At 40.3% G+C, this 26,238-nt stretch overlaps 1 protein-coding gene and 2 long non-coding RNA genes across 6 annotated transcripts in view; 1 reads left to right on the top strand and 2 right to left on the bottom strand.

Moving 5' to 3' along the window:
* USPL1 (ubiquitin specific peptidase like 1) overlaps nt 1-8,671 on the bottom strand; it is a 37,487-nt gene extending 28,816 nt beyond the window's left edge. The window contains exons 1-3 of one of the 4 annotated variants that reach the window (XM_040448131.1): nt 8,550-8,662; nt 5,106-5,271; nt 4,454-4,582 (exon numbers count right to left, since the gene is read on the bottom strand). In XM_040448131.1, coding sequence (XP_040304065.1) covers nt 4,454-4,582; nt 5,106-5,204 — 228 coding nt within the window. In that variant the 5' untranslated portion in view covers nt 5,205-5,271; nt 8,550-8,662. Of the gene's footprint in view, nt 1-4,453; nt 4,583-5,105; nt 5,272-8,549 lie in introns of all 4 variants that reach the window. The other 3 variants (XM_040448132.1, XM_040448133.1, XM_040448134.1) reach the window with 3 other exon arrangements.
* A 451-nt stretch (nt 8,672-9,122) lies between these two features.
* LOC121012807 (uncharacterized) overlaps nt 9,123-26,238 on the top strand; it is a 125,588-nt gene continuing 108,472 nt past the window's right edge. Inside the window, exon 1 of the long non-coding RNA XR_005782319.1 lies at nt 9,123-9,429. This is a non-coding gene — a long non-coding RNA (uncharacterized LOC121012807). The remainder of the gene's footprint in view (nt 9,430-26,238) is intronic.
* LOC121012808 (uncharacterized) lies at nt 17,368-23,377 on the bottom strand. Its single transcript, XR_005782320.1, has 2 exons — nt 23,264-23,377; nt 17,368-17,531 (listed from the first exon to the last, which is right to left on the bottom strand). It is a non-coding gene; the product is annotated as an uncharacterized LOC121012808 (long non-coding RNA).

Raw genomic sequence — 26,238 nt, 5'->3', positions numbered from 1 at the left:
CTAACCATCGTGAGACCGAGCCCTGCGTCTGGCTCTGCACTGAGCGTGGAGCCTGCTCCGGATTCTCTCTCTCCCTCTCCTTCTGCCCCTTACCTGCTCCTGCTCTCTCTCAAAATAAATAAACTTAAAAAAAAAAAAAAACAACCCATTAAGGGCCCTGGGGCTGCAAAATTTAGTGGCCTAGATGGTTTCCCCCCTACATTATTTGAAAATATCGCAACTGACTTTTCAATCTATAATTTGTGGTCCAATCATAGGGCAAATTTAAAACATAATTTGTCCTTGTTCTGATTTTTCCCTCTTATAAATTAATGTTTTTGGATGTTTCTCTCTTTTATACGTCAACTTTAGGTCTTAATATGCCACAGAAGTTTTTGGCTTGTCTTCAAAAAAAGGGAAAAGTCATAAAACAATACACAGAGTGCTAATTTCTCCATCTAGCCCAACCATGTAAAAGCATTCAAAATCTAATGCTGCCTCTTTCACTGATTTTGTTGAGTAGCTTAAACAGACTCCCATTTTTAATTCTGTAAAACAGAAAAAGGAAAACATTGCACACTACCTTACATTTGAAAAACTATCTTAAGGTATGGCCAGAAACAAGTTATAAAAATAATTTACAAAAAAAGTAATAATAATTTACATTCATTTTACAAATGAAAAAAAAAAAAACAGGAAAATGAGTTTTTTGATGGCTTAACACTAAAGACTTAGGAGCCTTATAAAGTTCATGTTTAAAAAAATAAACTAAATAAGTGTTCCAATAAAAGACTAAATAATGGAATACTCAAAAAAAAGAGAGAAAGAGAGAAAAGATAAGTTAAAACTCCCTACAGTTTGAAAAAACTTGAATTTCAATTTATTAATTTGGAAGCAGAGTTTGAACATTAGTGCTGTTTTCAAACCAAGAAACTTCTGATCAAGAGGGGTTTCCCATGTGGTTTACAATTTGGCAACTGAAAGCAGAATGTTCAGTGGACTCCAAATTTTATAATAAAACCCTACAGAAATTAACAAGTTGATTCAAAGGTCTTCTAGACCAGGGATCAGCAAACTTTACCTGTCAAAGGCCAGATAAATATGTTAGGCTTTGTAAGCCAGTCAATGTCTGTCATTAACTACTCAAGTCTGCCATTATAATATAAAAGCAGCCACAGACAATACAAAAATGATAGGGTATAGCTAAGTTCCAATAAAATTTATTTATGGACACGGAAATCTGAAATTCACATAATTTTCATGTATTACAAAAGAGTATTCTTTTCATGTTTTCCTAATCATTTAAAAATCCGTTCTTAGCCTGTGGGTGTCATACAAAGTGTTTGCTGACTCCTGGTGTAAACCAATCTACCTCATAAAACATACCGGGCTCTTACTGATTAGAACATTTTCTAAAATTTAGATAATAATTACTTTAAAGTTCTCTTTTTATATTTGCAAAGTTTATACTTAATATTCTTGGTTATATGTTTTCTTCCTCATCACTTAAAAAGAATGCTTCAAAACTAAAAATGCAAATACCTCTAACTTTACGAGCCCAAACCTAATGTCCTAAGGACACGGACTTCTCCATTATGGTAGTCTGTGGTTAAAAAACTCTAGGGGCGCCTGGGTGGCGCAGTCGGTTAAGCGTCCGGATCTCGCGGTCCGCGAGTTTGAGCCCCGCGTCGGGCTCTGGGCTGATGGCTCAGAGCCTAGAGCCTGTTTCCGATTCTGTGTCTCCCTCTCTCTCTCTGCCCCTCCCCCGTTCATGCTCTGTCTCTCTCTGTCCCAAAAATAAATAAATGTTGCAAAAAAAATTTAAAAGAACTCTACTGAAATATTATACGTTGTCTGGAAGAGCAGGAAAAAGTAGTTTTTTTCTAGGAAGATTTATTTTCTCTCTTCAATATTCACCATTCTACAACTCTGTTCTGAGCCAGCTAATGAGTACACTCTCTGCATAGTCCACTGCTAGGATAAGCCGTCCAACCTAAAATCAAGCCCTCTAATGGTGCGACAGAGCCCATGTCTGCTCAAAGGAGAGCAGCTCTCCAGCAATTCCATGACACTTTTCTATTTTCCCCTCACTACTGGATACAGTCAGCATACAAACATGCCGTTGTTCCTCCCAACTTAAAAACTTCCTCTTCCAGGTACCACCTCACATCTATATTTCTCAGTTCTTCCTCTCCAATTTTCTATCACTCACTGCAATCAAGCTTTTACCATTAATACTTTACCCAAACTATTCTCATTAAGGTCCTCAATGAACTACAACACTAGCCAATGGTGAGTATTCATCCTCATTGAGTTCTTACTGGCATTGAAAGTAAATAATTTCTTCTTAAATATTTTTTCACTTGACTTCCAGGACAAAATTATCTCCTTTCTGGGTTTACTCCTACCTCACTGTCTATTTCTCTCACCCTTTTCCTGGTTCCACTTCATCTCCCCACACTCTTAATGCTGGAGTATAACAGGGCTCAGTCCTTGAATCTCTACCCATACTTCTAGGTAAACTCATCCACTGTCATGGTTCAATTATATACATGCTGATGACTCCCAAATTTATCAAACCTCACTCTCCACCTAATAGCAGACACACAGATCCAACCATTTATTCCATATACCCTCAATATCAGATATCTGTCTCGAGTTTGACTTGGTGCTGGCCTGATCTTCCCCTAAAATCTTCATCTTCCCAAAGTCTTTCTCATCTCAGTGACTGGCAACTCCATTCTTCCAATTATTCAAGTCAAAAATCTGGGAATCATCCTTGACTCCTCTCTCTCCTACTATGTATCTATCCCAATCTTTCAGCCAATACTTTTTGGATCTACTTTCAAAATATGTAGATAATCCAATCATGTCTCATCACCTTAGCCACTACTTGCTCCCCCCGGAATACTCCAATTGCCTTCCAACTAGTTAGTCTCCCTGCTTCAAGTCTTGGCCATTACAGATACTTTCAACAAAGGAGCCACAATGATCCTTTTAACATGTAAATCAGATTATGTCACTCCCTGCTATGGTTCTTCCTTTCAGTCACTGTAAAAGCCCGGTAAGACCCTGCTGGGTCCAACCTCTTCCCCATTATTCTTCTGACCCATCTTCTAGTACTCTGCCTCACTCCTTCAGATCCAGCTCTGCTAGTTTCCTTGCAGTAGAACATGCACAGGCACCCCCCATCCACCGCCCCTCACAGGGCCTTCGATCTGCTACTCTCCCTGCCTGGAAAGCTTGTTCATCCCATACCCACATGGCTTGTTTGTCTTCATCTTTCAGGTCTTTGCTCAAATGTCTCTCAATGAAGAGTTCCCTTCACCACTCTGTTTAAAATTGCAAACTACACATTCCCGAACATTCCATTCCCTGGGCTTTATTTTTCCCCACAGCACTTTTCATCACCTCACACACACAAAAAAATATAACTTACTTATTGATTTTCTTTCCTACTCTAGAACATGACCTTCTTGAGGTAAGAAATTTTTGCTTTTTCACTGTATCCCAGCCTTTGGAACAATGCCAATATGGTGACACTCGAAAAAAAATTACTGAATAAATGCAAAAAGAAATTTCTTTCTATTTGTGAGAATGCCTGGGATTTTCTTCAAGTTATACCCAGCAAAAGTATCTATCACCAACAGTGTGATTTAGTTTAGTATTTTGCAAATTTGGCTGATCATCAGCCTCACCTTAAAAATTACAAAACTATAAAATTCTGGGTCAACTCTACCGAATGAGCATCTGGGTGTGAGATCCAGAAATTTTTAAAAAGTACTCCAAGTGACTCTGAAGAACTATTACTTTACCTGGAATAAAACATACCTGAAATTAAAAGACTATATTCCAATTACAGTTCTGCTACTTTAGGAAGATCTCATGTTCCCAAACCCTCTGTATCTGATTTCTTAATCATAAAATGGAACTATCTACCTTGCAAAACTTTGAGAACTGAATACGTAGAGAACAATTTCACCAACTGTTAAGTACAATAAAATGTGGAGTATTATGGAGTTTAATGAGCTCCTATATAAAAGCTGTACCACTGGAAATGAAGTCTATAATTAATTCTAAAAGATATTTAGATCCTTAAGGACTTTCAATTAATAACTTTTCCAGTAAGTTCCAAAGTTTATAAACCAAAGAGGTGAAAGACTATATTATATACCAACAACTAACAAGGACCCCCACAAGGTTAATGGAAAAAAAAAAAATCTTGAAATGTAGATTCTCTTCTCATTAAGTCTAATGATAATAAAAACAAATACCTTCATGCAATACCCCAGGGAAATAACTGAAGTGGAAAAATAACACAAAATATTGAAAACTGTACACCGGACAGATCTAGAAACTCTGATTATCTATTAAAAATGTACACTCTGAAAGATACAAAACGAGTACAAATATAAATACTGAAGAAAAAAGCAAAAAGCTAAAACCTTGATACTATCTAAGATTAATACTTTACCTGCAGATCCTCACACAAAAAGACAGATTCTTGAAAACTAATTCGGTAAGTCTTTAAGGCTTTTAACTTTCCCTTCTCTCTACAAGCAGGACAATACCCATCTGACGGGACTTTAGCTGAATCATAATTCTAAAAAAGAAATAAAGTAAATTAAAATATAGACATTCCTAAATTATATCAAATTACAAAAAGTCAAACGAAAAAGGAACCAGAAAAAAATTACAATTTTCACCTGGAAGTGTTCTGGCTAGATATTTTAAACATGGCAAATAAAAGAAAAGCACATAGGCTTAAAATACAGCTACTATTCCAAAAAGAAATGCATTATAGTTTTAAATATTAAATTTTAAGTGCTAAAAATAGCATCAGTTTTATGTGCAAGAAAAAAGTAATGCCAACTGCCAGGGAAAATGTATGTTCCATATTTTCAGAGAATAATAAACCACAAGGTCTATGTTCTATTTCTACTTTCACATACCAATAAAACACAGAGAGGTAAACACATTAAAATAATCTTTCGCCATTGCTTAAGATTTCCGTGGAAGATATAATTTTTTAGAAGTTAATTGGAAAATTAAAACCAAATTTAAATCTCTAAAAAAAGGAGGAAAAAACCCAACTTTGCACTGAGGCAAAAAATAAGTTCACTAACTTTTCCCAAATACCCCACCATGTGGAGTGAAGATATCCCTATATCAGTCCCTGGTCCAATCACTGGCAAACCATTTCCAATCTTCGGGGAATCCATCATTCCGAGTCATTGGCTAATTTATGTCACTTGAAACATGTCAATATCACTAAGGATTTTTCAATGAACCCTGGAAAAAAAAAAGTCAATAGACAATTAAATAAAAAATTCTATTTACCTTGAAAAAGAGCTATGCTATAAGATGTATATATATTAAATATACTTTGAAACCATAGGTCTTAAGATAAACATATTCTAAAATTGTAATCTTGACATGAAATCAAATAACCTATACATAGAAACCTGGCAAATTTGTTGGAAGAGGGCAGACTGGAAACAGGACCAAGTTTCAGACTTACTTGTAAGCCAATTTATTAAAACTTACAAAAGAAGGTAACTATTCTTTAAAGCAAATTATACTGACCAGAGTTTGAAAACTCAAGTTCGTAGAGTTTATGCATAATCTGAAACAAGTATGTCAGCGTTATATTAGAAGGTACTTTAAAGACTCAGGATCTTTTGTGCCATTGCTTGACAGGGACAAAAGAACCCCATAAATTCCTATTGCTTTCAACCACTAAGAACAGGTCACCAAGAGGATAATGCTATTTTTTTTAAGTTTCCACCAATATACTATTTTATAATAAATGAACTGTACCCGACAAAAATGTTAACTCTGTAATAGTACAAATTAGGTATTTAACAAGCTTGGTTTGAGTGTTCATTTCATGGAGTAGAATCACATTCAGTAAAGTTGAAATTATGAGACTGGAGCTCAGTAGAAGGAAAAAATAATTGTTAAGAGTAGTTTAGATATGTGTTTAAAATATAGGGAAACCAGATACAAAAGACCTATAGCAGAGAACAGCAGGGATGTTGTAAAATAATTTCAAGCAAAAGTCTTTCCCAAATCTAAGAATTCATCATTCTATGACAACCATTTCCTGGGAAACTGTGGCTCGCAGATTCACTTTAAAAACCAGTGACACTATTCTGTTCCAGATATATAAAGTTTACATGTCTTTCAAGCCGAGGAATAACGTCAAAAATAAAAATGTTTAAGAAGAAAAGTGTAAGTGAATCTCAATTCCCTCTTCCTAAAGAAATATATTGATATGGCAGGACTTCTCAACCACAGCACTATAAACATTTTGGACCAAATAATTCTTCGTCGTGAAGGCTATCCTTTCCCCGTATGATGTTCAGCAGCATCACTCACTCTTACCTACCAGATGCCAGTGTTACTCCTCAGTTGTGACAAAGTCTCCAGACATTGCCAAAAGACCCCTGGGAGGCAAAACTGCCCCACTGAGAACCACTGCCAAAATGATCAAAGTAAGGGGCACATGGGTAGCTCTGCCAGTTAAGCATCCGATTCCTGATTTCAACTCACTGCATGATCTCAGGGTTCATGTGTTCGAGCCCCAAGTCTGGCTCTGCGCTTCACAGCGGGAAGCCTGCCTGGGACTCTCTGTCTCTCTGACTCCCTCTCTCTCTCTGCCCCTCCCCTGCTTGCATTCTCTCTCTCTGTGTCAAAGTAAATAAATAAACTTCTAAAAAAAAAAAAAAGATAAAAGTTTGGTGCTTTTACTTTATAAGCTCCTCACAGAAAACACAAATTTATCATTTTTGCTTTGTTCTATTTATAATGTACTTACAAAAGGCAACAAACTAGACAGAAAAGGGTCCAACTGCTTATGGTTCCAGAGTGGCCAAAAGCATGGGCTTTACAACAGCAGATCTGGGTTCAGAAATTTGTAAAATTGGTTTGTTCTAAGAATTAAATACATATAAAATGCTTAGCACCTGAACACACAATACGTTTTAACTACTATTTGTTTGGTGCTAATTTTATACTTTACCCTATAGAAACTATGGAGCCCATCTTGTATTATTCTGCACTATTCTCAAAAGAAACTGGTAGAACCTGGTACGCTATAATCCTTGAATGAGATGTTTTTAATGAAAATTTCCATCTGCCTGTGAGATCTAGAAAAACTTTTTTGGCCTGTTTTGTTTTGTTTTTTTCTCTCTCTCTCAATTATAAAAGTAAAAATAAGAAGCCTTCAAATCTGCTCTGATCCTGATCTCAGCAGCCAACATTTCAATGGGACAAGCAGATAGGCTGGTGGTTGAAATTCTGACTATGAAAAACCTGGCAAAAGAAAACTGATTTAAAAAAAAAAAAAAGCAGAGGTGAGCTATCCAGGACTTTCAAAAACAATTTACTTTGTCTTATACACAAAACCCTGGGGGTGATTCTTGCAAGTTAATTTGCCCTCAATGATGGTCTCCATTGTTCTCGCTACAAACATAACCTGCTCCTCTTTCTTGTATCTCACCTAGATTTTGGCATCTTCATCCTTCCAAATACACATACTAGAAAATTCGAGTGGTTCTCTAAACTTTCACTTCCCACTTCCTCCTGTCCAAATTCTGTGGACAATTCTTGGGAAGCATCTCAAATCCCACCTCTTTCTATCCGACCCCCACTCCGTATTGCAGCCAAAGTAACGCTAGTATAAAACAAGTCTGAGTCTGTCACGGCTCAACTTAAAATCATTTACCCCAACCTGATTGTAGGAAAGTCCAAACAGCTCAGTATGGACCTAAGGGTAATACTATGACCTTAAAACTCACTGTACTTGAGACCGACCAACCCGGCTTTCCAGTCTTACCTTCCTCTCCTCCACTTCAACCTCAGCACCTTCCTTCTGACTCCCTCTTTTCATTATTTCGGTGAGCCACTGATACTCCAGGATCCCCAGTGTGAATGCCTAGCCCAGTATGAACCCAGTTACAGCACAAAGAATATGTAAAGTTGCCCCTGGGTATGCCGAAAAATATGCAATTAAGCTTCTTTCACAGCCAGCCCCGTGTGCACAGTGGGGACACCCAGAGAACCAGCGGCTCCGGGAAGAGCCTCAAACTTTACATCTGAGCTAGCCCTCCAAGACCAAGAGAGCTCAGCACATGAATTGTCAAAGGTAAGACCACAGTAAACTTGAAGCCGAGGACTGGGGTCGGCTTTGGGTGCCCGGCCCTCCAGAATCAGAGACGCACAGGACCAAGACCTGTCAGTTTCAAAACCAAACCTTGGAAACCCAAGGTGCAGGGTTCCGTTAACCCTCCCCATCTCCACGCTCCTTGGAAGAACGAAACACAAAACAACTCTGGTTTCTCTTCAGCATTTACCTCTCTGAGCCAAAACGAATCAGTAACTCTCTACCTTAATCGCCAACCCTTCCCCCCCCCCCCGCCCCCGAGCCCAGTCCCAGCCCCTTCCCTCTCCCAGCCTAGCCCACCTTTCAGCGCGCGGACCCCCCCAGCGGCAGCCCCTTTTCCCCAGCTCTGTGCCCCCTTCCCTACTTCGAGAGCTGAAGGAAACCACTTCCTCTCCTCCCTTACCTGCCGCGTGCACGCTCCTTCTTCACACCGGGTCGGTGCGAACTCCTGTTCCAGCTTGGGTCCACACCACCCCGTGCAACGTTCAACCCACGTTACCCCCGGCCCGCTCCTCCCCCACCGGCCTCTCCGCTCGCCAAGCGGCTTCCGGTTTGAGTCCGCGGCAAAAGAATTCCCCTTCCTGCTCGGCGCGGGGCCTGAAAGTTCGTCAGCGTGGCGGGGAAGGTGAGAACGGGAGCACTTCCGGACGGCCTCTGCAGAGGCGTGGCTGCCCGCCCGGCTGTCGCAGCCGCAGTTTCAGCCGCGGCGACGGCTAGGGGCGGGGCCGGTGGCTGCCGAGCCCGGCATCTGTGAGTGGCTGGGTTTGGGGAGGCGACGTTTCTGGAAGCTGCTGGAAAGCGCTCGAGTGGCGGAGGTGACGCCGGCGACCAGGGGGTGGGGCGTGATTAAAACTAGTGCGCGCTCGGCAGCGGAGGGATTACGCTGAGGAAAGAGAGTGGCGCGCACCTCGTTGCGCCCGGGCCGACGCGAGCCCGGGTCGGAAGTCGACGCGGCGGAGAGTGACCTGGGTGGGTGGGTGGGTGGTGGGGCGAGGGAAGGGCTCCCCAGCCTGCAGAGGCGGAGGGTGCAATGGAGCCTGTCGGCCGGCGCGTCCCTGCAGCGCTGCGGTCTCCACGACGACTGTGGGCCGCGCAAGGCCCCCGTAGTCCGCTCTCCTAAAGCCTCGGTGAGAGCCGAGCAGCCACAGAGTGTGTGTTCACAAAGGGTCACCACACACGGAGCTGCCCCTCCCTGTCTCCCTAAACCCCATCTTCGAGGCCAGGGGCTTTTCTGCCAGGATTCTGGGGTGTTTCTCCTTTCCTCCCTCCCAGATCTTCTAACGGTAAGGGGAGTAGCCAAAGCACAGGGACTTTGCTGTCCACCGCCCGTTTTTGCTAGTCAGCAGCCGATCTGTCCCTGCTGCGTTCATTTTAGCTGCCCTGCCTTGCTTGAACTTAAGAGAAAAGGATAGTTCTCCTGTAGTTGATAAGTTTAAGGCTCTGCTTTCGTAGGAAGGTCATGTGGCTTAAGGGACATCGTGACCGCGTGTGCTATTTCTGAGTTGCATTCTGAATCTTGGGGCAGCATATTCTAGAAGTCCTTTTGGTCGACTGGTTCTATAACCTAGAGTAACAGTTTGGATTTTGTGACCCTGTCGTGACAGAGTAACCACCGTTAGCATTTTGGGCTGGGGGGGGGGATGTTTTTAGTGGTTTCAAACTAAATAACTGTATTCTAGAATAATGCTGGTAATTTTGATAGGGCGGTATAGAGGAAACAAGTCCCTTATACCAAGAAATTCTTCAGTAAAAAGGATTTTAGTTGTCCGTACTTATGAATGCATATGGCCAAGAAATCCAGTAGGGAGTTTGTTTTTCCTCCAGACTGAAAACTAGGCTGGTTAATTTTTGCTTACCTTTCTTGTTGTCCTCGATTATTAATATGCTGGTATATTTGTTGTAAGATCTAACTAGTTTTCTCTTTTTTAAATGAATTATGAAAATAGAACATAGTATTTCCTTCTTGAAATAATAGACAAACTCGGAGCGTTTTTCTTGTTCACCATTGCTATTTCCATTTTCAGGATAGAATACAGGATTTTTTTTTTTTTTTGGTAAATAATGCTTGCCAAATTGTTAACTTCGTAAGTTGAACAAAATAATTGATTCAGTTAAAATTGTAGCTACAATTTTAAGATGGAAAAATCAACATTGCCAAACTGAATTATATCAATGAAACGTTGTTTGTGAAGTTGATTTATAGTCTTGCAGTGCAAATTTGATTTTTTGCCAGGAAAAAATATGTAATAGTGACAGAAACAAAATGGATGTAGGGCTTGGGTTGTGGAAAGAAAAGAGGATTTTAGATATACAGATTTGACTCCAGAATTTTCCCCCTTGTAAAAGGTAGAAAAAGTTCCGCAAGACTTTCTAAAAGGAGTGATGCTAATAAGGACGATTAGGAGAGGTTGACTAGAAGAAACTCTCCTTTCAGTTATAGTACAGTAGCAGTCCCAGGTTGAAAAAATTAAATACATTTATGCTTTTTCCTTGTGAATGTGTTTGGAATGCCTCTTTCTATGTACACTGGTCCCAGAAAGAGTACAGTTACCTTTCAGTAGAAAGCAATCTCCTCGTCAGCAATGTGGTGCAGAAATTGTATTTAACGTGTTTCCATTTAAAAACTAACACACTGTGGTTAAAGGAAGCTTTTATTAGTGAACAGCCAAAATAGGAATATAATGTACAATTAGGATTTTCTTCTCTTTTAAATGTTTTCTTTTCATAGCATCAGGTTTTGTCCCCTCTGCTGGATTGGATTCCTTAATCAGGAGCCAAGTCTTTAGCCCAAACCTGGGATGTAAAAGCTGCCTGCTGTGATTGGTCGTTCCGATCTCATCAAAAAAGATGAGAGTTGAAGGAACTAACCCTATTTTTTTAGCAGCACCTTTGTGAGTGCAGTCTATAATCTATTTAATTCCAACATTCAGGAGGCTGCACAAACCAAAAACTTATTAAACTTGGAGAGAAAATTAATTTGGTAACAAAATATCACCCAAGCTAATGAAAAGTGATACATAGTTTTTACCCCATATGTTTTGCTGAGGAAATAGGTTATATGTTTGACTGTGGGGTGCTCCCCTTGACCACTGGTGTGGGAAGTGTTATGTGTAAACTGTAACATTTTTAAATTTCAAGGAATTGTTATTTCTAAAATGTATCCAGACCCTGGGTTTTGGATAGGGAATGTAAACCTATATTACTATTTTTGGCAGTTATACTTGTGCGAGGCGTTTGCAAATTTAGAGAATTAAAAGAAGACACTCTAGTTTTTGCCCTCAGTGGATTCAATTGAGATAGGATAAAGACAGTACATTTATCGTACTGTAATACGTGCAGTGAGGAGGATATGCACGGCCTATTTGTAAGTGTCGCCACATCAAGGCAACACTAAAAATGAGTAGTCTGAGGAGTTGAGGTTATTTTGTACTTTAGCCTCTGAATTTTAGACGGAACATGACGACCCTTTATGTAGTCTAGACTTGTTTCCATTTTGCCCACACAAAATGAGAAGACGGTAGGATACAGAAGAGTTGTAGAATAGATCTTGGAACATCTGATTTCTAATCCTCACTCTTTTGTTATGTGACCTCACATCAGTCGCTTAATTCTCAAGGCCTCGGTTTCCAGATCTATAAAGTGAGTTTAGAATAGATGGTCACTTACAGTTCCAATATTCTACCTACTATGCCTACTTTTTGCAAATGTTTAACATTAAGAGCATGATCGTTTTTCATCTCAAACTACTTTGGTGCTGATCTAAATTTTGTATTTTCTTTTGGATTAGGTAATAGATTCACATGGTTCACATTTAAAAAGGTAAAAAAGAATATGCAGTGAAAAGTCTTCCTTCTACTCCTGTCCCAGTTTCTTCCCTAGGAAGCAACCACTGCTACCAGTTTCTTATATTTTTTTCTAAAAAACTTTCACATGTATATAAGCAAATAAATACTACATATATTCCCCCCCCTTTTGTATGTAAATGGTACTATGCACAGTGTATGTACCCTGTTTTTTGCATTTATCTTAGAAACTGTTCTATGTCATTATCTAAAGTGGTTCCTTATTCATTTTTATGGCAGCATGATATTCCACTGTATGATGTATCACTTAATCGGCCCTTTCCTTTTGGACATTAGGTTTTTTTCCTGGTCTTTAGTAAAAGCATTGTGCAATGAATAACTTTGTACATTCATCGGTTTCCACAGATGTGAATATATCTTTTCCCTAAACAGTGGCGCAGGTCTATTGGGATAGTGACATAGTTGGTAAACTATGTTATTTAGCAACCAGTAACAAAAAAATTGATGGATCAGGGTCTCAACAGTATATTGCCAGGGTTCCATCCACTTTGACTTATGTGCTCTCTATGGCAGTATAGTATAGTCATGTAGTGGAGTCTGTACCCTATTTGGTTCTAAAGTAAAATAGGAACTAAATCACATCACCTGAATGACTGTTCTTTTTTTTTTTTGAGCTGTGGATGAAGCAAATGGATATGCAGGGACCTTGTTTTAGGCAAAGAAGTATGTAAGTGTGTGTGTGTGTGTGTGTGTGTGTGTATACACGTATATATGTATGTGTATGTATGCGTATATAAATAAGTATATAAATCTTTAAACACTAAAATCATACAGCACAGCAAGATTTTCAGTGAAAGGCTCTTAACTGAGACTAATTGATGGAACAACATATTTGGGCTTTCCAGCTCATGCTTACCTCTAGGCATGTACTCACTGAGTACTATTTAAATTGATATTTTTCTTTTAAACTTTTTGCCAAGCACATGGAGCTGACTTTGTATAAGTTGCAACTTTTATGTATTCTCACTTTATAATTTTTTTTAATGTTTATCAGAGAGAAGGGGGGGAGGGGCAGAGAGAGAGGGAGACATAGAATCTGAAGTAGGCTCCAAGCTCTCAGCATAGAGCGTGATGCGGGGCTTGAACTCTGGAACCACAAGATCATGACCTGAGCCGATCTGACGCTTAACCGACTGAGCCACCAGGTGTCCTATATATTCCCACTTTACCAATGATAAAACTAAACCTAGAAGTGAACAACTGACCCAAATTTGCATAACAAAGTGGCAGACCTGGGACTAGAACCTATGTCCTCTAATTTCTAATGCAGGGCTTTTTCCAGTACATCACATGCTCCCATTTCACAGGTAGCTGTAGCAGTAGATCTGAGAATGCCCCGTGGTTAGGGACCACTTTAGGTAGGTTTCCTCTACGTAGGTTCTAGAGCAATTTGCAGTTCAGAAAGCAGCAGGTCATTTTTCTGAAAACAAAAGAACATTCTATAATTATTGAAGTAATTACACATGTTGATTAGCAATCAGGAGGACTCCCAAATCAAAAAATTAAAGATGATTTAGAGAAACACTCTTTTCCTAATTGGGACACAGATGTCTCTTGGAGATGAATTTATCAGTCGTAAGATTAGAGGGAAATTAGGATTATTTGGAAACAGCCTTACATCCCCCTGAGTTCATGCCATTTGTAAAATTTTGCCAGGAATACCTGAACCATCAGAAAAAGAGAAGTGATAGAAACAATTGCAAAAGAACTGATAAATAGAAGGGTAGAGAATGTGCTGTGGTAATTGGATTCCCCTGAAGCTGGCATTGTAGCACGTGGCCGCCACCCCTGCTTCGGGGCCTTAATTCTCCTAGCTGTTCCCCTTCTCCTTGCGTATGTGACTCATCCTTCAGACGTCAGCCTCAGTTTCACTTGTCAAGCTGTCCACCCTATGAGCAGCCCTCTACCTGCCACCCCTACTCTAATTCCTTATTACCGCCTGCTGTTTGTTTTCTTCACAACCTACGTACATATTAAGTGTCTACTAGCTTGTGAGGGCAAGGACTACGTCTGTCTTATTCGAGGTTATATATACATTGCCTAGTACGTAGTACATGTTTTGCTAATCAATGGATGATCATCACGGCTCCCAGTTCACAGGGCTGACAAAACCTACTCTTAAAATGTAGTGTTTTCCCACAGTATATTTCCCCACGTTCTTATCCTTGTTAGTTCAGGGTTTTGGAGGATGTGAGAAAAATATTAACTTACTTGTCAACGCACTTTTATTGAGTATGCAAAGCACTGTGCTAAATGCTGGATGAATGCAAAGGTGCTTAATGCATAATCTTTATCCCTAAAAAAAAGTAGAAGCATTTGTAAATGGATAGTTTTCATACAAAGGCAAAATGAAATAAATGCTAAATAGAGATGTGCAAGCAATATTCCGTAGCAACAATGGAAAGAAACTAGTTCATTTTAATTACAGGAAGGGTCTCACAAAGTTGAATTTTGACTTTGGTCTTAAAGATGGAAAAACAGTTGAGGTGCCTATATACATGGAGAATAGAGATAAGTAAGTATTTAGCTTCACTGTTCAGAAAGTCCTTAAGGGGTGCTGGGTGGGTCAGTTGGTTGGGCATCCAACTCTTGATTTCAGCTCTGGTCATGATCTCCCCTCTGGTCATGATCTCACAGTTCATGGGATAGAGCCCCAAGTCAGGCTCTGTGCTGACTGTGTGGAGCCTGTTTGGGATTCTCTCTCTCTCTCTCTCTCTCTCTCTCTCTCTCCCCCTCCCCACTCTTGCATATGGCTGCACATTCTCTCTCTCAAGTAACATTTTTTTTTAAGTCCTTAAGGTAGTAATATTTATCACGAAGTCTTATAAAATATTGTCGTAAAGCAGTCTTTAAAAATTTCAGTTATGGGGTGCCTGGGTGGCTCAGTCAGTTAAGCATCCGACTCTTGATTTTGGGTCAAGTCATATGTCACAGTTGTGAGATTGAGCCCCACGTTGGGCTCTGCACTGAGTGCGGAGCCTGCTTAAGACTCTCTCCCTCCTTTGGGGCACCTGGATGGCTCAGTTGGTTAAGCATCCGACTTCGGCTCGGGTCATAGTCTTGCAGTTGATGAGTTCCAGCCCCGCATCGGGCTCTGTGCTGACAGCTCAGAGCCTGGAGCCTTCTTCAGATTCTGTACCTTCCTCTCTTTCTGCCCCTCCTCTGCTCATGCTCTCTCTCCCTCAAAATAAATAAACGTTAAAAAAAAATGTTTTTAAGATTCTCTTCCTCTCTTTCTGCCCCTCCCCTACTCACACATGTGTGTGCACACTCTCTCCAAAAAATAAACATTAAAAATTTTTTTTCAGTTATAAATGAAATTACTCTGGCCTTAAACATTATGCTTATAAGACTAACTGTAAAATTAATATGACTGTTTTGACTAGGTTGGTGCTTTCCAACTAGTTGCTGAATCATCAGTTCAGTCTAATAATTGGATTCTGATTGCTAATTGCAGTTGGTAATTATTTAGTAAACTAATCAATTCAGACAAAACTGCCTTTGATTTTTTTCTTTTGATCTTTTTTTTTTTAAGGGGTGCCTGGATGGCTCAGTCGCTTAAATGTCTAACTCTTGATCTCAGCTCGGGTCATGATCTCATGGTTTTGTGAGTTTGAGCCCCATGTCGGGCTCAGTGCTAGCAGTGTGGACCCTGCCTGGGATTGTCTGTCTCCTCTCTCTCTGTCCCTCCCCCACTTGCACTGTCTGTCTCTCAAAATAAACATTTAAAAATTTTTTTTAAAAAACTTCAAGAATGTCTTTTTTTTAAAAAAATCTTTTTAAAACTGATTTTTATATCATTGGTGGTCTTTAATGTGTGGTTGTCTGACCACATCATAAGTTTAAGTGTAGACTATTTTTTGATGGTCTAATTTGATTTCTAAGTTTACTATTGCTTTTCTGTTCCTGTGTTCTTTTTAAGCAAAGGAGATTCCTTTCTATCTTACTAAAAAGAAAAAAAGAAACAGGCTTTAGATTCACAGACCTGATTTCACCTTGTCCACTTATTAATCACAGTTCTTCCACTTTCCAATTTTGTTTCTTCCAACAAAATACTTAACCTCCCTGAGGCTCAATTTCATCCATATGATGAAAATGTCTACTAATCCCACTGTGTCGTTTAACTAGTTTTGTGACCTGAGGTAAATGATTTCATCTGTCTGAGCCTCAGTTTTTCCATGTATGCAGTGAAATTATCTTAAATGAGGTGATGCGTAGAACAGTGCCTGGCAGTTAATAGGCCCTCAGCACATTCTGGTTTCCCTCCGTTATCTACCATCTCATCTAAACCCTGCGTGTCATTTACAATTTGCTTAAAGTTCTGTTTGCTGTAATCTTTCCTTTGATAGCTCACAGCAGTCTCTTTTTTTCCAGAGTCATTGCGCTCCTTGTGTATAGCTCGGGTTCCTAAATTGGTATGAATCAGCATTATATTGGGAACTTATTAAAAATGCAATTGCTTGGGTTCTATTCCCAATTCTGTGGGTTTGGCATGGGGTCTGGGCATCTGTGTTTTTGCCTTTCTTCTTCAGATTTTCCGATGCTCACCAGTGATCATAATTTCTCACTTATTTATTAATAACTCTGTGCTTCTTATAGTTTACATTTGACAGGTAATTATTATTTAATCCTTCAGGTTATCTTAGTTTACATCCCAAATATACCATACAGTCCATAGGGACACGAAATACCCATTATAGTGCTGTGTATTTAGTTTAGAGATTGATAAGTAATGACACCCTTTTTTTCCTTGCTGAAGTTTGAATCGTGGTAAGAAATAAGATGTAGAAATCACATAGATGAAGATTCAAATACAAGTTTACCCAAAAAGTTGTTTTGGAAACGTGGCTGAGGTTTGCAGCAACAAGGAACTTCCTAGTATTGCACTCCGGAATTAGGCTGATTTCAGCCTCACCTTTCTCTGTCTACAAGAATGGAGTTTGTCCCACTACATTTACTGTGTGATAGAGAACAGCCCAGAATAAATGGCTGTCTTCAGTTAGACAAATCCCAAATAGAAAAGAAAAAAGGAAGTGGCTGAGCCCAGAATTTTTTCTCTCAAATTTATCAGACTGGTTACTCCTTCCTACCCCAGGGAGGAGTTAGTGAGAAAGTGGAGATCAGCCATGAATATTACTCTAAGGAAGTTTCATGTGCAGTGTGACAAAGCTTTCTTGTCGTCAGTGGTACTCGATAGGTATTTGTTAGTGGATTTCTTTTAATACCTTGCATTGCATCAGGACGCTGTGATTTTTAATACTTAAGTGGGATGTTATATAGCTATAACTTCAACCAGTTAAATTAGTATATATCATTGTATAGTTATGTTTTGCTGTGCAAGAAAGTACCCCCAACGGCTTAAACCATAGATATTTATTATTAAACACAGTTTCTGATGGGTAGGAATCTGGAAGTATTTTAGCTGGGTGGTTCCAATTCAGAGTCTCATGTGACTGCAGTCATCTGAAAGCTGCATGAATGTCCCTTGACATGACAGCTGGCTTTCCACCAGAGTAGGTGATCTGAAAGAGAGGCAGAAACCGTAGTGTCTTTTATAACCTGGCTTTAGAAGTAATATACCATTTGGGGCACCTGGGTGACTCAGTCATTTAAGTGTTGGAACTCTTGATTTTGGCTCAGGTCATGATCTCACGGTTATAAGATTCAGCCCTGTATCAGGCTGAGCATAGAACCTGCTTAAGATTCTCTCCCTTCTTCTCCCCCCCCCACCCCCCCCCCACCCCATGCATGCTCTCTCTCAAAAAAAAAAAAAAAATTATGCCATCACTCTCCTGCACAGACTCACCCTGATCTACTGTGGGAGGGACCCACACGAGGGTGTGAATACTTGGAGGCAGGGCTCGCTAGAGGCCATCTTGGAAGCTGGCTGCCACAGTTATATAACATGTTAGTTTGATTTTGTTACTTCACTTTGCTTCATTTGAGATCCGATAATTGAGTAACATAGTTTCCTAGCTGGAGAATAGGTTGAAAGGATAATTTTCTGCTGCTGGCCCCTCCTTCTCATCTAGCTCCATCTAAATGAGAAGTTTACATAACGTGATCAGGGACTACCAGTGGTTTTTATGATCTTCCAGACAGTCTGAAAGTTGAGATGACCTACAGGGAGACTTATAATTACAGGTGATAATAGCTACAATTTTTATTTTAACATGAATTAATTTACTTCTGGGAGGTGCTTCATGAAGTCTGGTCCCTAGCTTCTAATTTATTGAAGTAAGGGGTTTTTTGCAGTAGTAATCAGAATGAGGTGGGACTAGGTGGCTGGTGAAGGTCATTTACCTCGCTGAAATAAACCATAGGCCCAAAAGGGTTGAAAAATATCACTTAAAATAAGCATCAGTGGTTTGATTAAAATTCTAATGCCAAAGCACTAAAGAAGTCCAAGTAAGTGCAAGGAAATGGTTAAAAATCATTAACCGTTTTGGGGCTCCTGGCTCCTCTGTCAGTAGAGCTTGTGGCTCTTGATCACAGAGTTGTGAGTTCGAGCCCCATAAAATCTTTGGAAAAAAATCATTAACCATTTTATTTTAGTCATTTATTTCACCATGTGCGATGAACTCTTATGAACTCGTAAATGAGATGAATTCATTTATTTTATGATATTTCATATGCCATGCTAAATGCAGGTTTTGTAACGGCAAAAAATAAATAGCAATGTAAGGGGAACGTGAAACATTTATTGGATCAAACAGTATAAAATTTGTATACTGTTTAATCATTTGTATAAAATCATTCTGTTTCTAATGCTTTCTAACACTATGGAAAAGACAATTTTAAGATTGTGGCAGAAAATGTTTATGACAAATTGATAATGCCTGAATGTTCTTTAGAATTCTAGTCCTAAACATTGTCGGGTCAGTTTGCATTTTAAGTTGCTTGAAGAACGTCCATTAAGTTGTGTAAAGCATTTATGCCTGACTGACCAGTTACAGAAGGCCAAATACAAGTTTAATCAAATCTTGCATCTGTATTTAAGTTCTTTACTACATAGAATGGTGTATAGAGCATACCAGCACCAGACTCTGTGCACCCTTTTGGCTATTGTAATTTCTGGTCACGTGGGCGTATTTCACAGCAGCTTTCACCCTCAATTATTAGGAGGCACTATTTTGCTAATCAGGAAAGAAATTTCAGAGAATTCATTTTACTTTCCAAATGTAGTTTGTTGTGCTTAACCAATAAAATGTTTGGTGTCAGTACTGATTAGCTTTAGGATGAGATCCCCATGATTCTTATAGTGAGAGGCTGTAGTCGATTTTTTCTGACCATGGAACGTATAAACCCTGTAAGTTGCTCAGTTGAGTCTTTAGAGCTTACAGGAGGCAGTTAATGGGAAAAAAAAAATCCTGGAATAAATTGAGAATTTTTGTAAAATGAAAGGGCAGAGAGATACAGAAAGTTGGGAAGTGTTAATTTTAGGATATTATGCCAAGAATAATGAATATATTTACTACTTTTTACAAACTCTTCCCTTCCAGGACAGAAGAACAAGTTAAGTGGCTTCACCAGGAATCAGTCAGGTCCATTCTGTAAGACAGGTCTTTTCAAAAACTCATTAAGAGACACCAAAGGAACATGATAACCAAATGTAATGCGTAGACTTTGATTAAATCCTGGTTTGAGAAAAACTGCTGCAAAACCTATTTGGGGGGGATTTTAATATGCCTAGCAATAAGCTGTATTTGGGAGTGTACATTTTATTTTCCTAGATGCGTTGTTAACGGTTATTACGGTTGTGTCGGAGAATTGCCTTTCTTTTTTTTTTTTAGGAGATGTATCTGAAGTATATTTAGAGATGAAGTTACCTTCAGTGTTCGGGAGGGTGTGTGTGTGTGTGTGTGTGTGTGTACATGTGTACAAATAGGAAAAACACATGATAGTGTTAAATGTTGAGTCTGTTGTAGACATAAGCAGTTTTGTCATACTGTCAAGTTTTCTGAAGGTTCGAACATGTACCATAAGCTGGGAGGGAAAAAATCCTCCTCCAGATATTACCTGTTTTTTTACTCAGCTTTACAAAGACCGCAAGAGAGTGTATCCCTGCTTACAGCCACTGTCTCTACCTTCCTCTGCCATGAACTCTTTGGCCTCCAGGCCAGTCAGGCTTTCATTCCTGCCTCCCACCGGCACCGTTCATTTCCACATCAGCATCGACATCCGTGTTGCCAGATCTTGTGGTCATTTCTCAGCCCTCACTTTCCCTTTCCCTCTCAGCAGCGTTTGACACAGCTCCTCGTTCTCACTTACTCTTGGTTCTCTTGCCTCAGTCCTTCTCCTTTGCCTTTTTAGTAGTTTATGCTGATTCCCCTCCCCTTTAAGCGTTGAAATGCCTCAGAACCCAGATCTTGTCTCAGTTTTCATTCCCTCCCTAACTCATCTCCTGTCCTGTAGCTGTTCGTACTGTATAGTTGCTGAAACTCCCAAGTGCCCGTCTCCAGCCCCAGCCTCTGCCCAGAGCTTCAGGCTCATGGATCGATCTGCCTACTTGATACATTCACTTGACACCAGGTAGATAGACAAAGTTCAACATCTAATATGTGTAAAACAATTGCTTGAGTCTCATCAGCCACTTCTCACCTGCAAACAAAACAGAGCACCTCCTCCCTACTTACTGCTTCCACATTCTTCCTCCTCTCAACACTAGGCACTTCATTCTTACAGTTGCTCAAGTGAGAAAGCTTGATATCCTCTCTGCCTCTTTTTCCCTCATACTATACATTTAATCCCACAACACATACAGTCAGCTCTACTTTTTTTTTAAATGTATTTATTCTTTTTTGAGAGAGAGAGAGAGAGAGCATGCCCACAAGAGTGGGGGAGAGGCAGAGAGAGAGGGAGTACAGAGCCTGATGTGGGGCTTGAACTCATGAACCCTGAGATCATAACCTGAGCTGAAATGAAGCGTCTGTTGCTTAACCAACCGAGCCACTCAGGTATCCCCAGTCAGCTCTACCTTTTTTTTTTTTTTTAAGTTTATTTATTTATCCTGAGAGAGAGAGAGAGAGAGCAGCATGAGTGGGAGAGGGACAGAGAATCCCAAGCAGGCTCTACACTGCACAGAACCCAACGCGGGGCTCGATCTCACAAACCGTGAGATCATGACCTGAATCGAAACCAAGAGTCAGACCCTTAACCAGCTGAGCCACACAGGTGGCCCCTCTCCTTTTAAAATCTGTCCAGAACTAAGCACGTCTTGAGCTGTCACCACTACCATCTTAAACCATGCCACCATTCTGTGACAGATCAGAACAGTTTCTCCAACTCAGCACTATTGACATTTGCAGCCAGTAGTTCTTTTGGGGGGGATGGGCTGACCCATGCCTTGTAGGATACTTCGTGGTATCCCTAGCCTTTACCCGCTAGATACAAGTAGCAAGTGCCTCTCACAGTTGTGACCACCAAAAATGTCACCAGACATTGCTAAAATGTCCCCTTGGGAGCAAAATTGCCTCCAGTTGAGGACCATTGGATTATAGCAATAGTCTCCTCTTCTCCCTACTTCCTTCCCTCCCCACGGTTTATTCTCCATCTGCCAACCAGTGTATCACTAAAAACATCAGTAAGGTCATGTCATTTCTTTGCTCAAAACATTCCAGTGGCTTCCCTTCTCACTAGGCTCAAAATCTATATGTGCCTACAGATTCCTTCTCTACACACATGCACACACACACCCCTGTTGAAGAACAGTTTATTGCCATTGTTTAAAGCTTTTTCTCTTTATGCAAATGGAAAAGGACACCCCTTTCACTAGGTAGATGCAGCCCTTTGTGCTACTTTATTTTTCTTTACTGCATCATATGTCAGTTTACGTGTTGTATTTATTGAGTGAATGGTAAAATAAGTACAATTGTAATAATGTATACAAAGTCTACGATTTTAATAATACGTACAGTTGTACATAATACAAATATAGCCAAAATAAGTGCTGAAATTTCAAGAAAGGCTTAGCACCTAACCTAGTCCAGAGATTTTTAAAAGATCTCTCAGAAGAAACGATGTCCAAATAAGACTTCATCTGGTAGTGGGGCGCCTGGGTGGCTCGGTTGGTTAAGTGTCCGACTTCAGCCAGGTCACGATCTCGCGGTCCGTGAGTTTGAGCCCCGTGTCGGGCTCTGGGCTGATGGCTCGGAGCCTGGAGCCGGTTTCCGATTCTGTGTCTCCCTCTCTCTCTCTGCCCCTCCCCGATCATGCTCTGTCTCTCTCTGTCTCTCAAAAATAAATAAATGTTCAAAAAAAATTATAATAAAAAGACTTCGTCTGGTAGTATAGAAGGAGAGAAAGGTATTCACAATAGAGGGAGAAGAGAAAGAGAGGAGCAAATGATTAGTTCAGTTTCAAACTGACTCTGGGGTCCCTCCATGAGATATTCCATCTGGCAGTTAAGAGATGTGAGTCTTGATCTCAAGAGGGACATCTGGGCTGTAGCTACAGATTTGGGAATAATCAATAAGTAGGCAGAAATGAGAATGTTTACATGTCATAATTGGAAGGATAACCTTGAAACGTAGTCTGATGAACTGAGGACATTCCTGATCACATGCCACAGGGGAGAATGTAGATGAGGGACTGATGGTGTGCCTCTCGAAGACAAGGGAAATAAATAAGTTAGGGTCAGTTAGATCACTTGTGCTTTAGAACTCCTTACCTTACTTCAGCCTGGTTTAAACTAAATAATCATTCTTCCTCAGGGCTTATCAAGAGTGTTGATCACATCAGACAAACAGAGCCTGCTGGTTGGGACATACAAGTTCTAAGACTCTACATTTTCTGCCTTAGAAAAATCAGTTTTTCTCTTTTTTTTCTTCTAAGATTTTATTAAACTCAAGTTAACATATAGTGTAGTGTTTCTCAGATGTAGAACTCAGTGATTCGTCACTTACATACAACACCCAGTGCTCATCACAGGTGCCCTCCTTGATGCCCATCACCAGCCCCCAACAGCTCCCCTCCAGCAACCCTTAGTTTGTTCTCTGTAGTCAAGAGTGTCTTATGGTTTGCCTAGGAAAATCAGTTTTTCAAACTTGGAAATTTGGGGGTGTGAAACCTTTAGGGTGTGGATTATGAAGTTCTTCTCTCATTCTTCTACTTTGAACTTGGAGTAGTAAACTAACATGTTTTAGTCTAATGGTCATTTGTTATACAGCAAACTGCTCCACAATTTTGTGGCTTTAAAAAATGTTTATTTCTCACAATTCTGTATATAACTGTACAGTTTTTCTGCCGGTCTCACCTGGATCCACTCACACAGCTGCAGTTAGCTGGCAGCTGGCCCGGGGCGGAAGGGTCTAAGACGGCCGCGCTGACATATCTGAGGCCAGGGTGCTTCCTGCCAGCTGGGCATCTCTCTCTGTCTCCGAGCAGGGTCTCTTCGTTCGTAATCTCCCTTGGGCTTCCTACCATGGCAGCAGAGTATTCCAAGAGGGCAAAAGCAGAAGGCTACAAGGCTTCTTAAAGCTGGTCTCAGAAGTGGTATGCTGTCGGTTCTCCTGCATTCTGCCACACTGTTATGTGTGCCGATTCTCATGTAAACCTCACAACAGGGCTACAAAAGGTAAATATCATTATTATCTTCATTTTCAAAATGAGAAAACTAAAGCTCAGCACCAGTAGTTTGACCACAGGCACCAGACGAGCAAGCCACAGAGCAAAACATGGGTTTCAGTCTCTCCTTACCAATCAGCAAACTCTGTGATGTTAATTTATCTGAGCCTGACTCCTCGTCTGTAAAATGAGGGTACTACTACTCTACAGACTTATTTTCAGGATTGAATGATTCGCTTTCTAAAGTACTGAGCAAAAGCAGTTCAAGATGGCAGCGTAGGAAGGTCCTAAACTCTTGTCCTCCCACAGACACACCAGATCTACAGCTACGTGTGGAACAGTTCCAGAGACGGCACCTCTACAGCAAAGGATAAAAGGGCTACATAGACACCGGTAGGAGAGGCAGAGGTGTAGTCTCGCTGAACACCCCATCTCCAGCACAGCAGCCCACAGCCGGAAGAGAGCTCACAAATATGGCACTTCTCCCTGAGGAGCAAGGGATTCCTGCCTCCCATTAGTCCCCCCAACTCTTGTGATCCGCGTCGAAGAGACAAACCTTTAAAACAACTGGCGTTTATTTTTTTTTTTTAATTTTTTTTTTTCAACGTTTTTTATTTATTTTTGGGACAGAGAGAGACAGAGCATGAACAGGGGAGGGGCAGAGAGAGAGGGAGACACAGAATCGGAAGCAGGCTCCAGGCTCTGAGCCATCAGCCCAGAGCCCGACGCGGGGCTCGAACTCACGGACCGCGAGATCGTGACCTGGCTGAAGTCGGACGTTTAACCAACTGCGCCACCCAGGCGCCCCTAAAACAACTGGCGTTTAAAACCGGCGAGGCTTACATGTCTAGGAGAACCAAAAGGCTGCTAGGAACTGAGATCCTTTCTGAAGGGTCTTGCATGCAGAGTCACTCACCCCATGGCCCGGCACAAAAGCAGCGGTTTGAAAAGCACCTAGACTTGATATGAAGGAGCTTTACTTGCTGATCTTGAAGCATCTGCCAGAGGAGTAGGGACTTGTCGCAACTTCCTCTGGGGACAGAGGCACTGGCAGGTGCCATTTTTGTGCTCTCCTACCTTGCTGGCACCAGCAGGCACGTAACAGTCACGGCACCCTTCTGCCCCACTAAAGCTGGCAAGCATACCCAGTCCATGTGCTCCCCCGCTATATTGCTAAAGCTGGCAGGCGTGCCCTACCCCTGTGCTCTCCGGCTGCCTTTTTAAAGCTGGCAGGTGCATAGTCCACATAGAGGACGTCCCTTGATTGCCTGGCTGTGGAAAAGACACTCAGATCCAGGAAGCCCAGAAAGTTCCAAATAAGATGACCCCGAAGAGATCTACACCAAGACAAATGATAATTAAAATGTCAAAAGTTAAAGAGAATCTTAAAAGCAGCAAGAGAAAAACAACATGTTACGGACGAGGGAACCTCTATGCAACCATCAGCAGGGTTTTTTTGGCCAAAACTTTGCAGGCCAAGGGAGTGGCATGATATAATCAAAGTACCGAATGAAAAAAAACTTGCAACCAAGAATGCTTTACCCAGCAAGGTTATCATTCAGAATTAAGGAGGGGATAAAGAGTTTTCCAGACAAGGAAATACTGAAGGAATTCATCATTAAACTGGCTTTACAGGAAGTGTTAAAGGAATTTCTTCAAGCTGAAAAGAAAGGGCACTAAGAAAACATATAAAAGTAAAAAATCTCACTGGTAAAGGTAAACATGTAGTAAAGGTAGTGGATTAATTACTTAGAAAGCTAGTCTGAAGGTTAAAAGTAGTAAAAAGTAACAAATTTAATAGTTAAGGAATATACAATTAAAAGATATGAAATGTGACATCAAATAAAACATAGGCAGAGGAATAAAAATGTAGTTTTAGGATGTGTTTAAACTTGCTATCAACTTAGATTGTTAGATATAACATATATAAATGTAAATCTCATAACCACAGAACAAACTTGTAGAAGTTATATAAAAGATGACAAGAAAGGAATCTAAGCATAACACTACAGAAAGTCATCAAACCACAAGGGAAGAGAGTAAGATAATAATAAAGAACAGAGAGGAGCTATGAAACAGACAAAAAACAACAAATGGCAATAAATACACACTTACCAATAATTGTTACCAATAATTGTATGTAAATATACTACATTCACCAATCAAAAGACACAGAGTAGCTGAATGGGTAAGAAAAACAAGACCCTCCTATATACTACCTGCAAGAGGCTTCACGTGCAAGAACATACAGACTGAAAGTGAAGGGATGGAAAAAGATGTTTCATACAAATGGCAGCCAGAAGAAAGCTGGGGTAGTTATGTTTCTATCAGAAAAAGAAAAGCTATCTTTTGATATCTTTTCAAAACATAAACAGAACTGACAGACTTTTAGACTGAGAAAATGAGAGAGGGCTAAAATAAAATCAGAAGTGAAAAAGGAGAAGTTACAACTGCTACCAAAGAAATACAAAGGATCATAAGGGACTGCTATGAATGATCATATGCCAGCAAATTGGACAACCTAGAAGAAATGGATAAATTTCTAGAAGCATACAATCTTCCAAGACTGAATCATGAAGAAATAGAAAATCTGAATAGACCAGTTACTAGCAAGGAAATTAAATCAGTAATCAAAAAACTCCCAGCAAAAAGTCCAGGACCAAG

This window comes from Herpailurus yagouaroundi, unplaced genomic scaffold (genome assembly GCF_014898765.1).
Source record: "Herpailurus yagouaroundi ecotype Mexico unplaced genomic scaffold, PumYag 197, whole genome shotgun sequence".
Lineage (NCBI taxonomy): Eukaryota > Metazoa > Chordata > Mammalia > Carnivora > Felidae > Herpailurus > Herpailurus yagouaroundi.
This window is presented reverse-complemented; position numbering and strand designations above follow the sequence as displayed.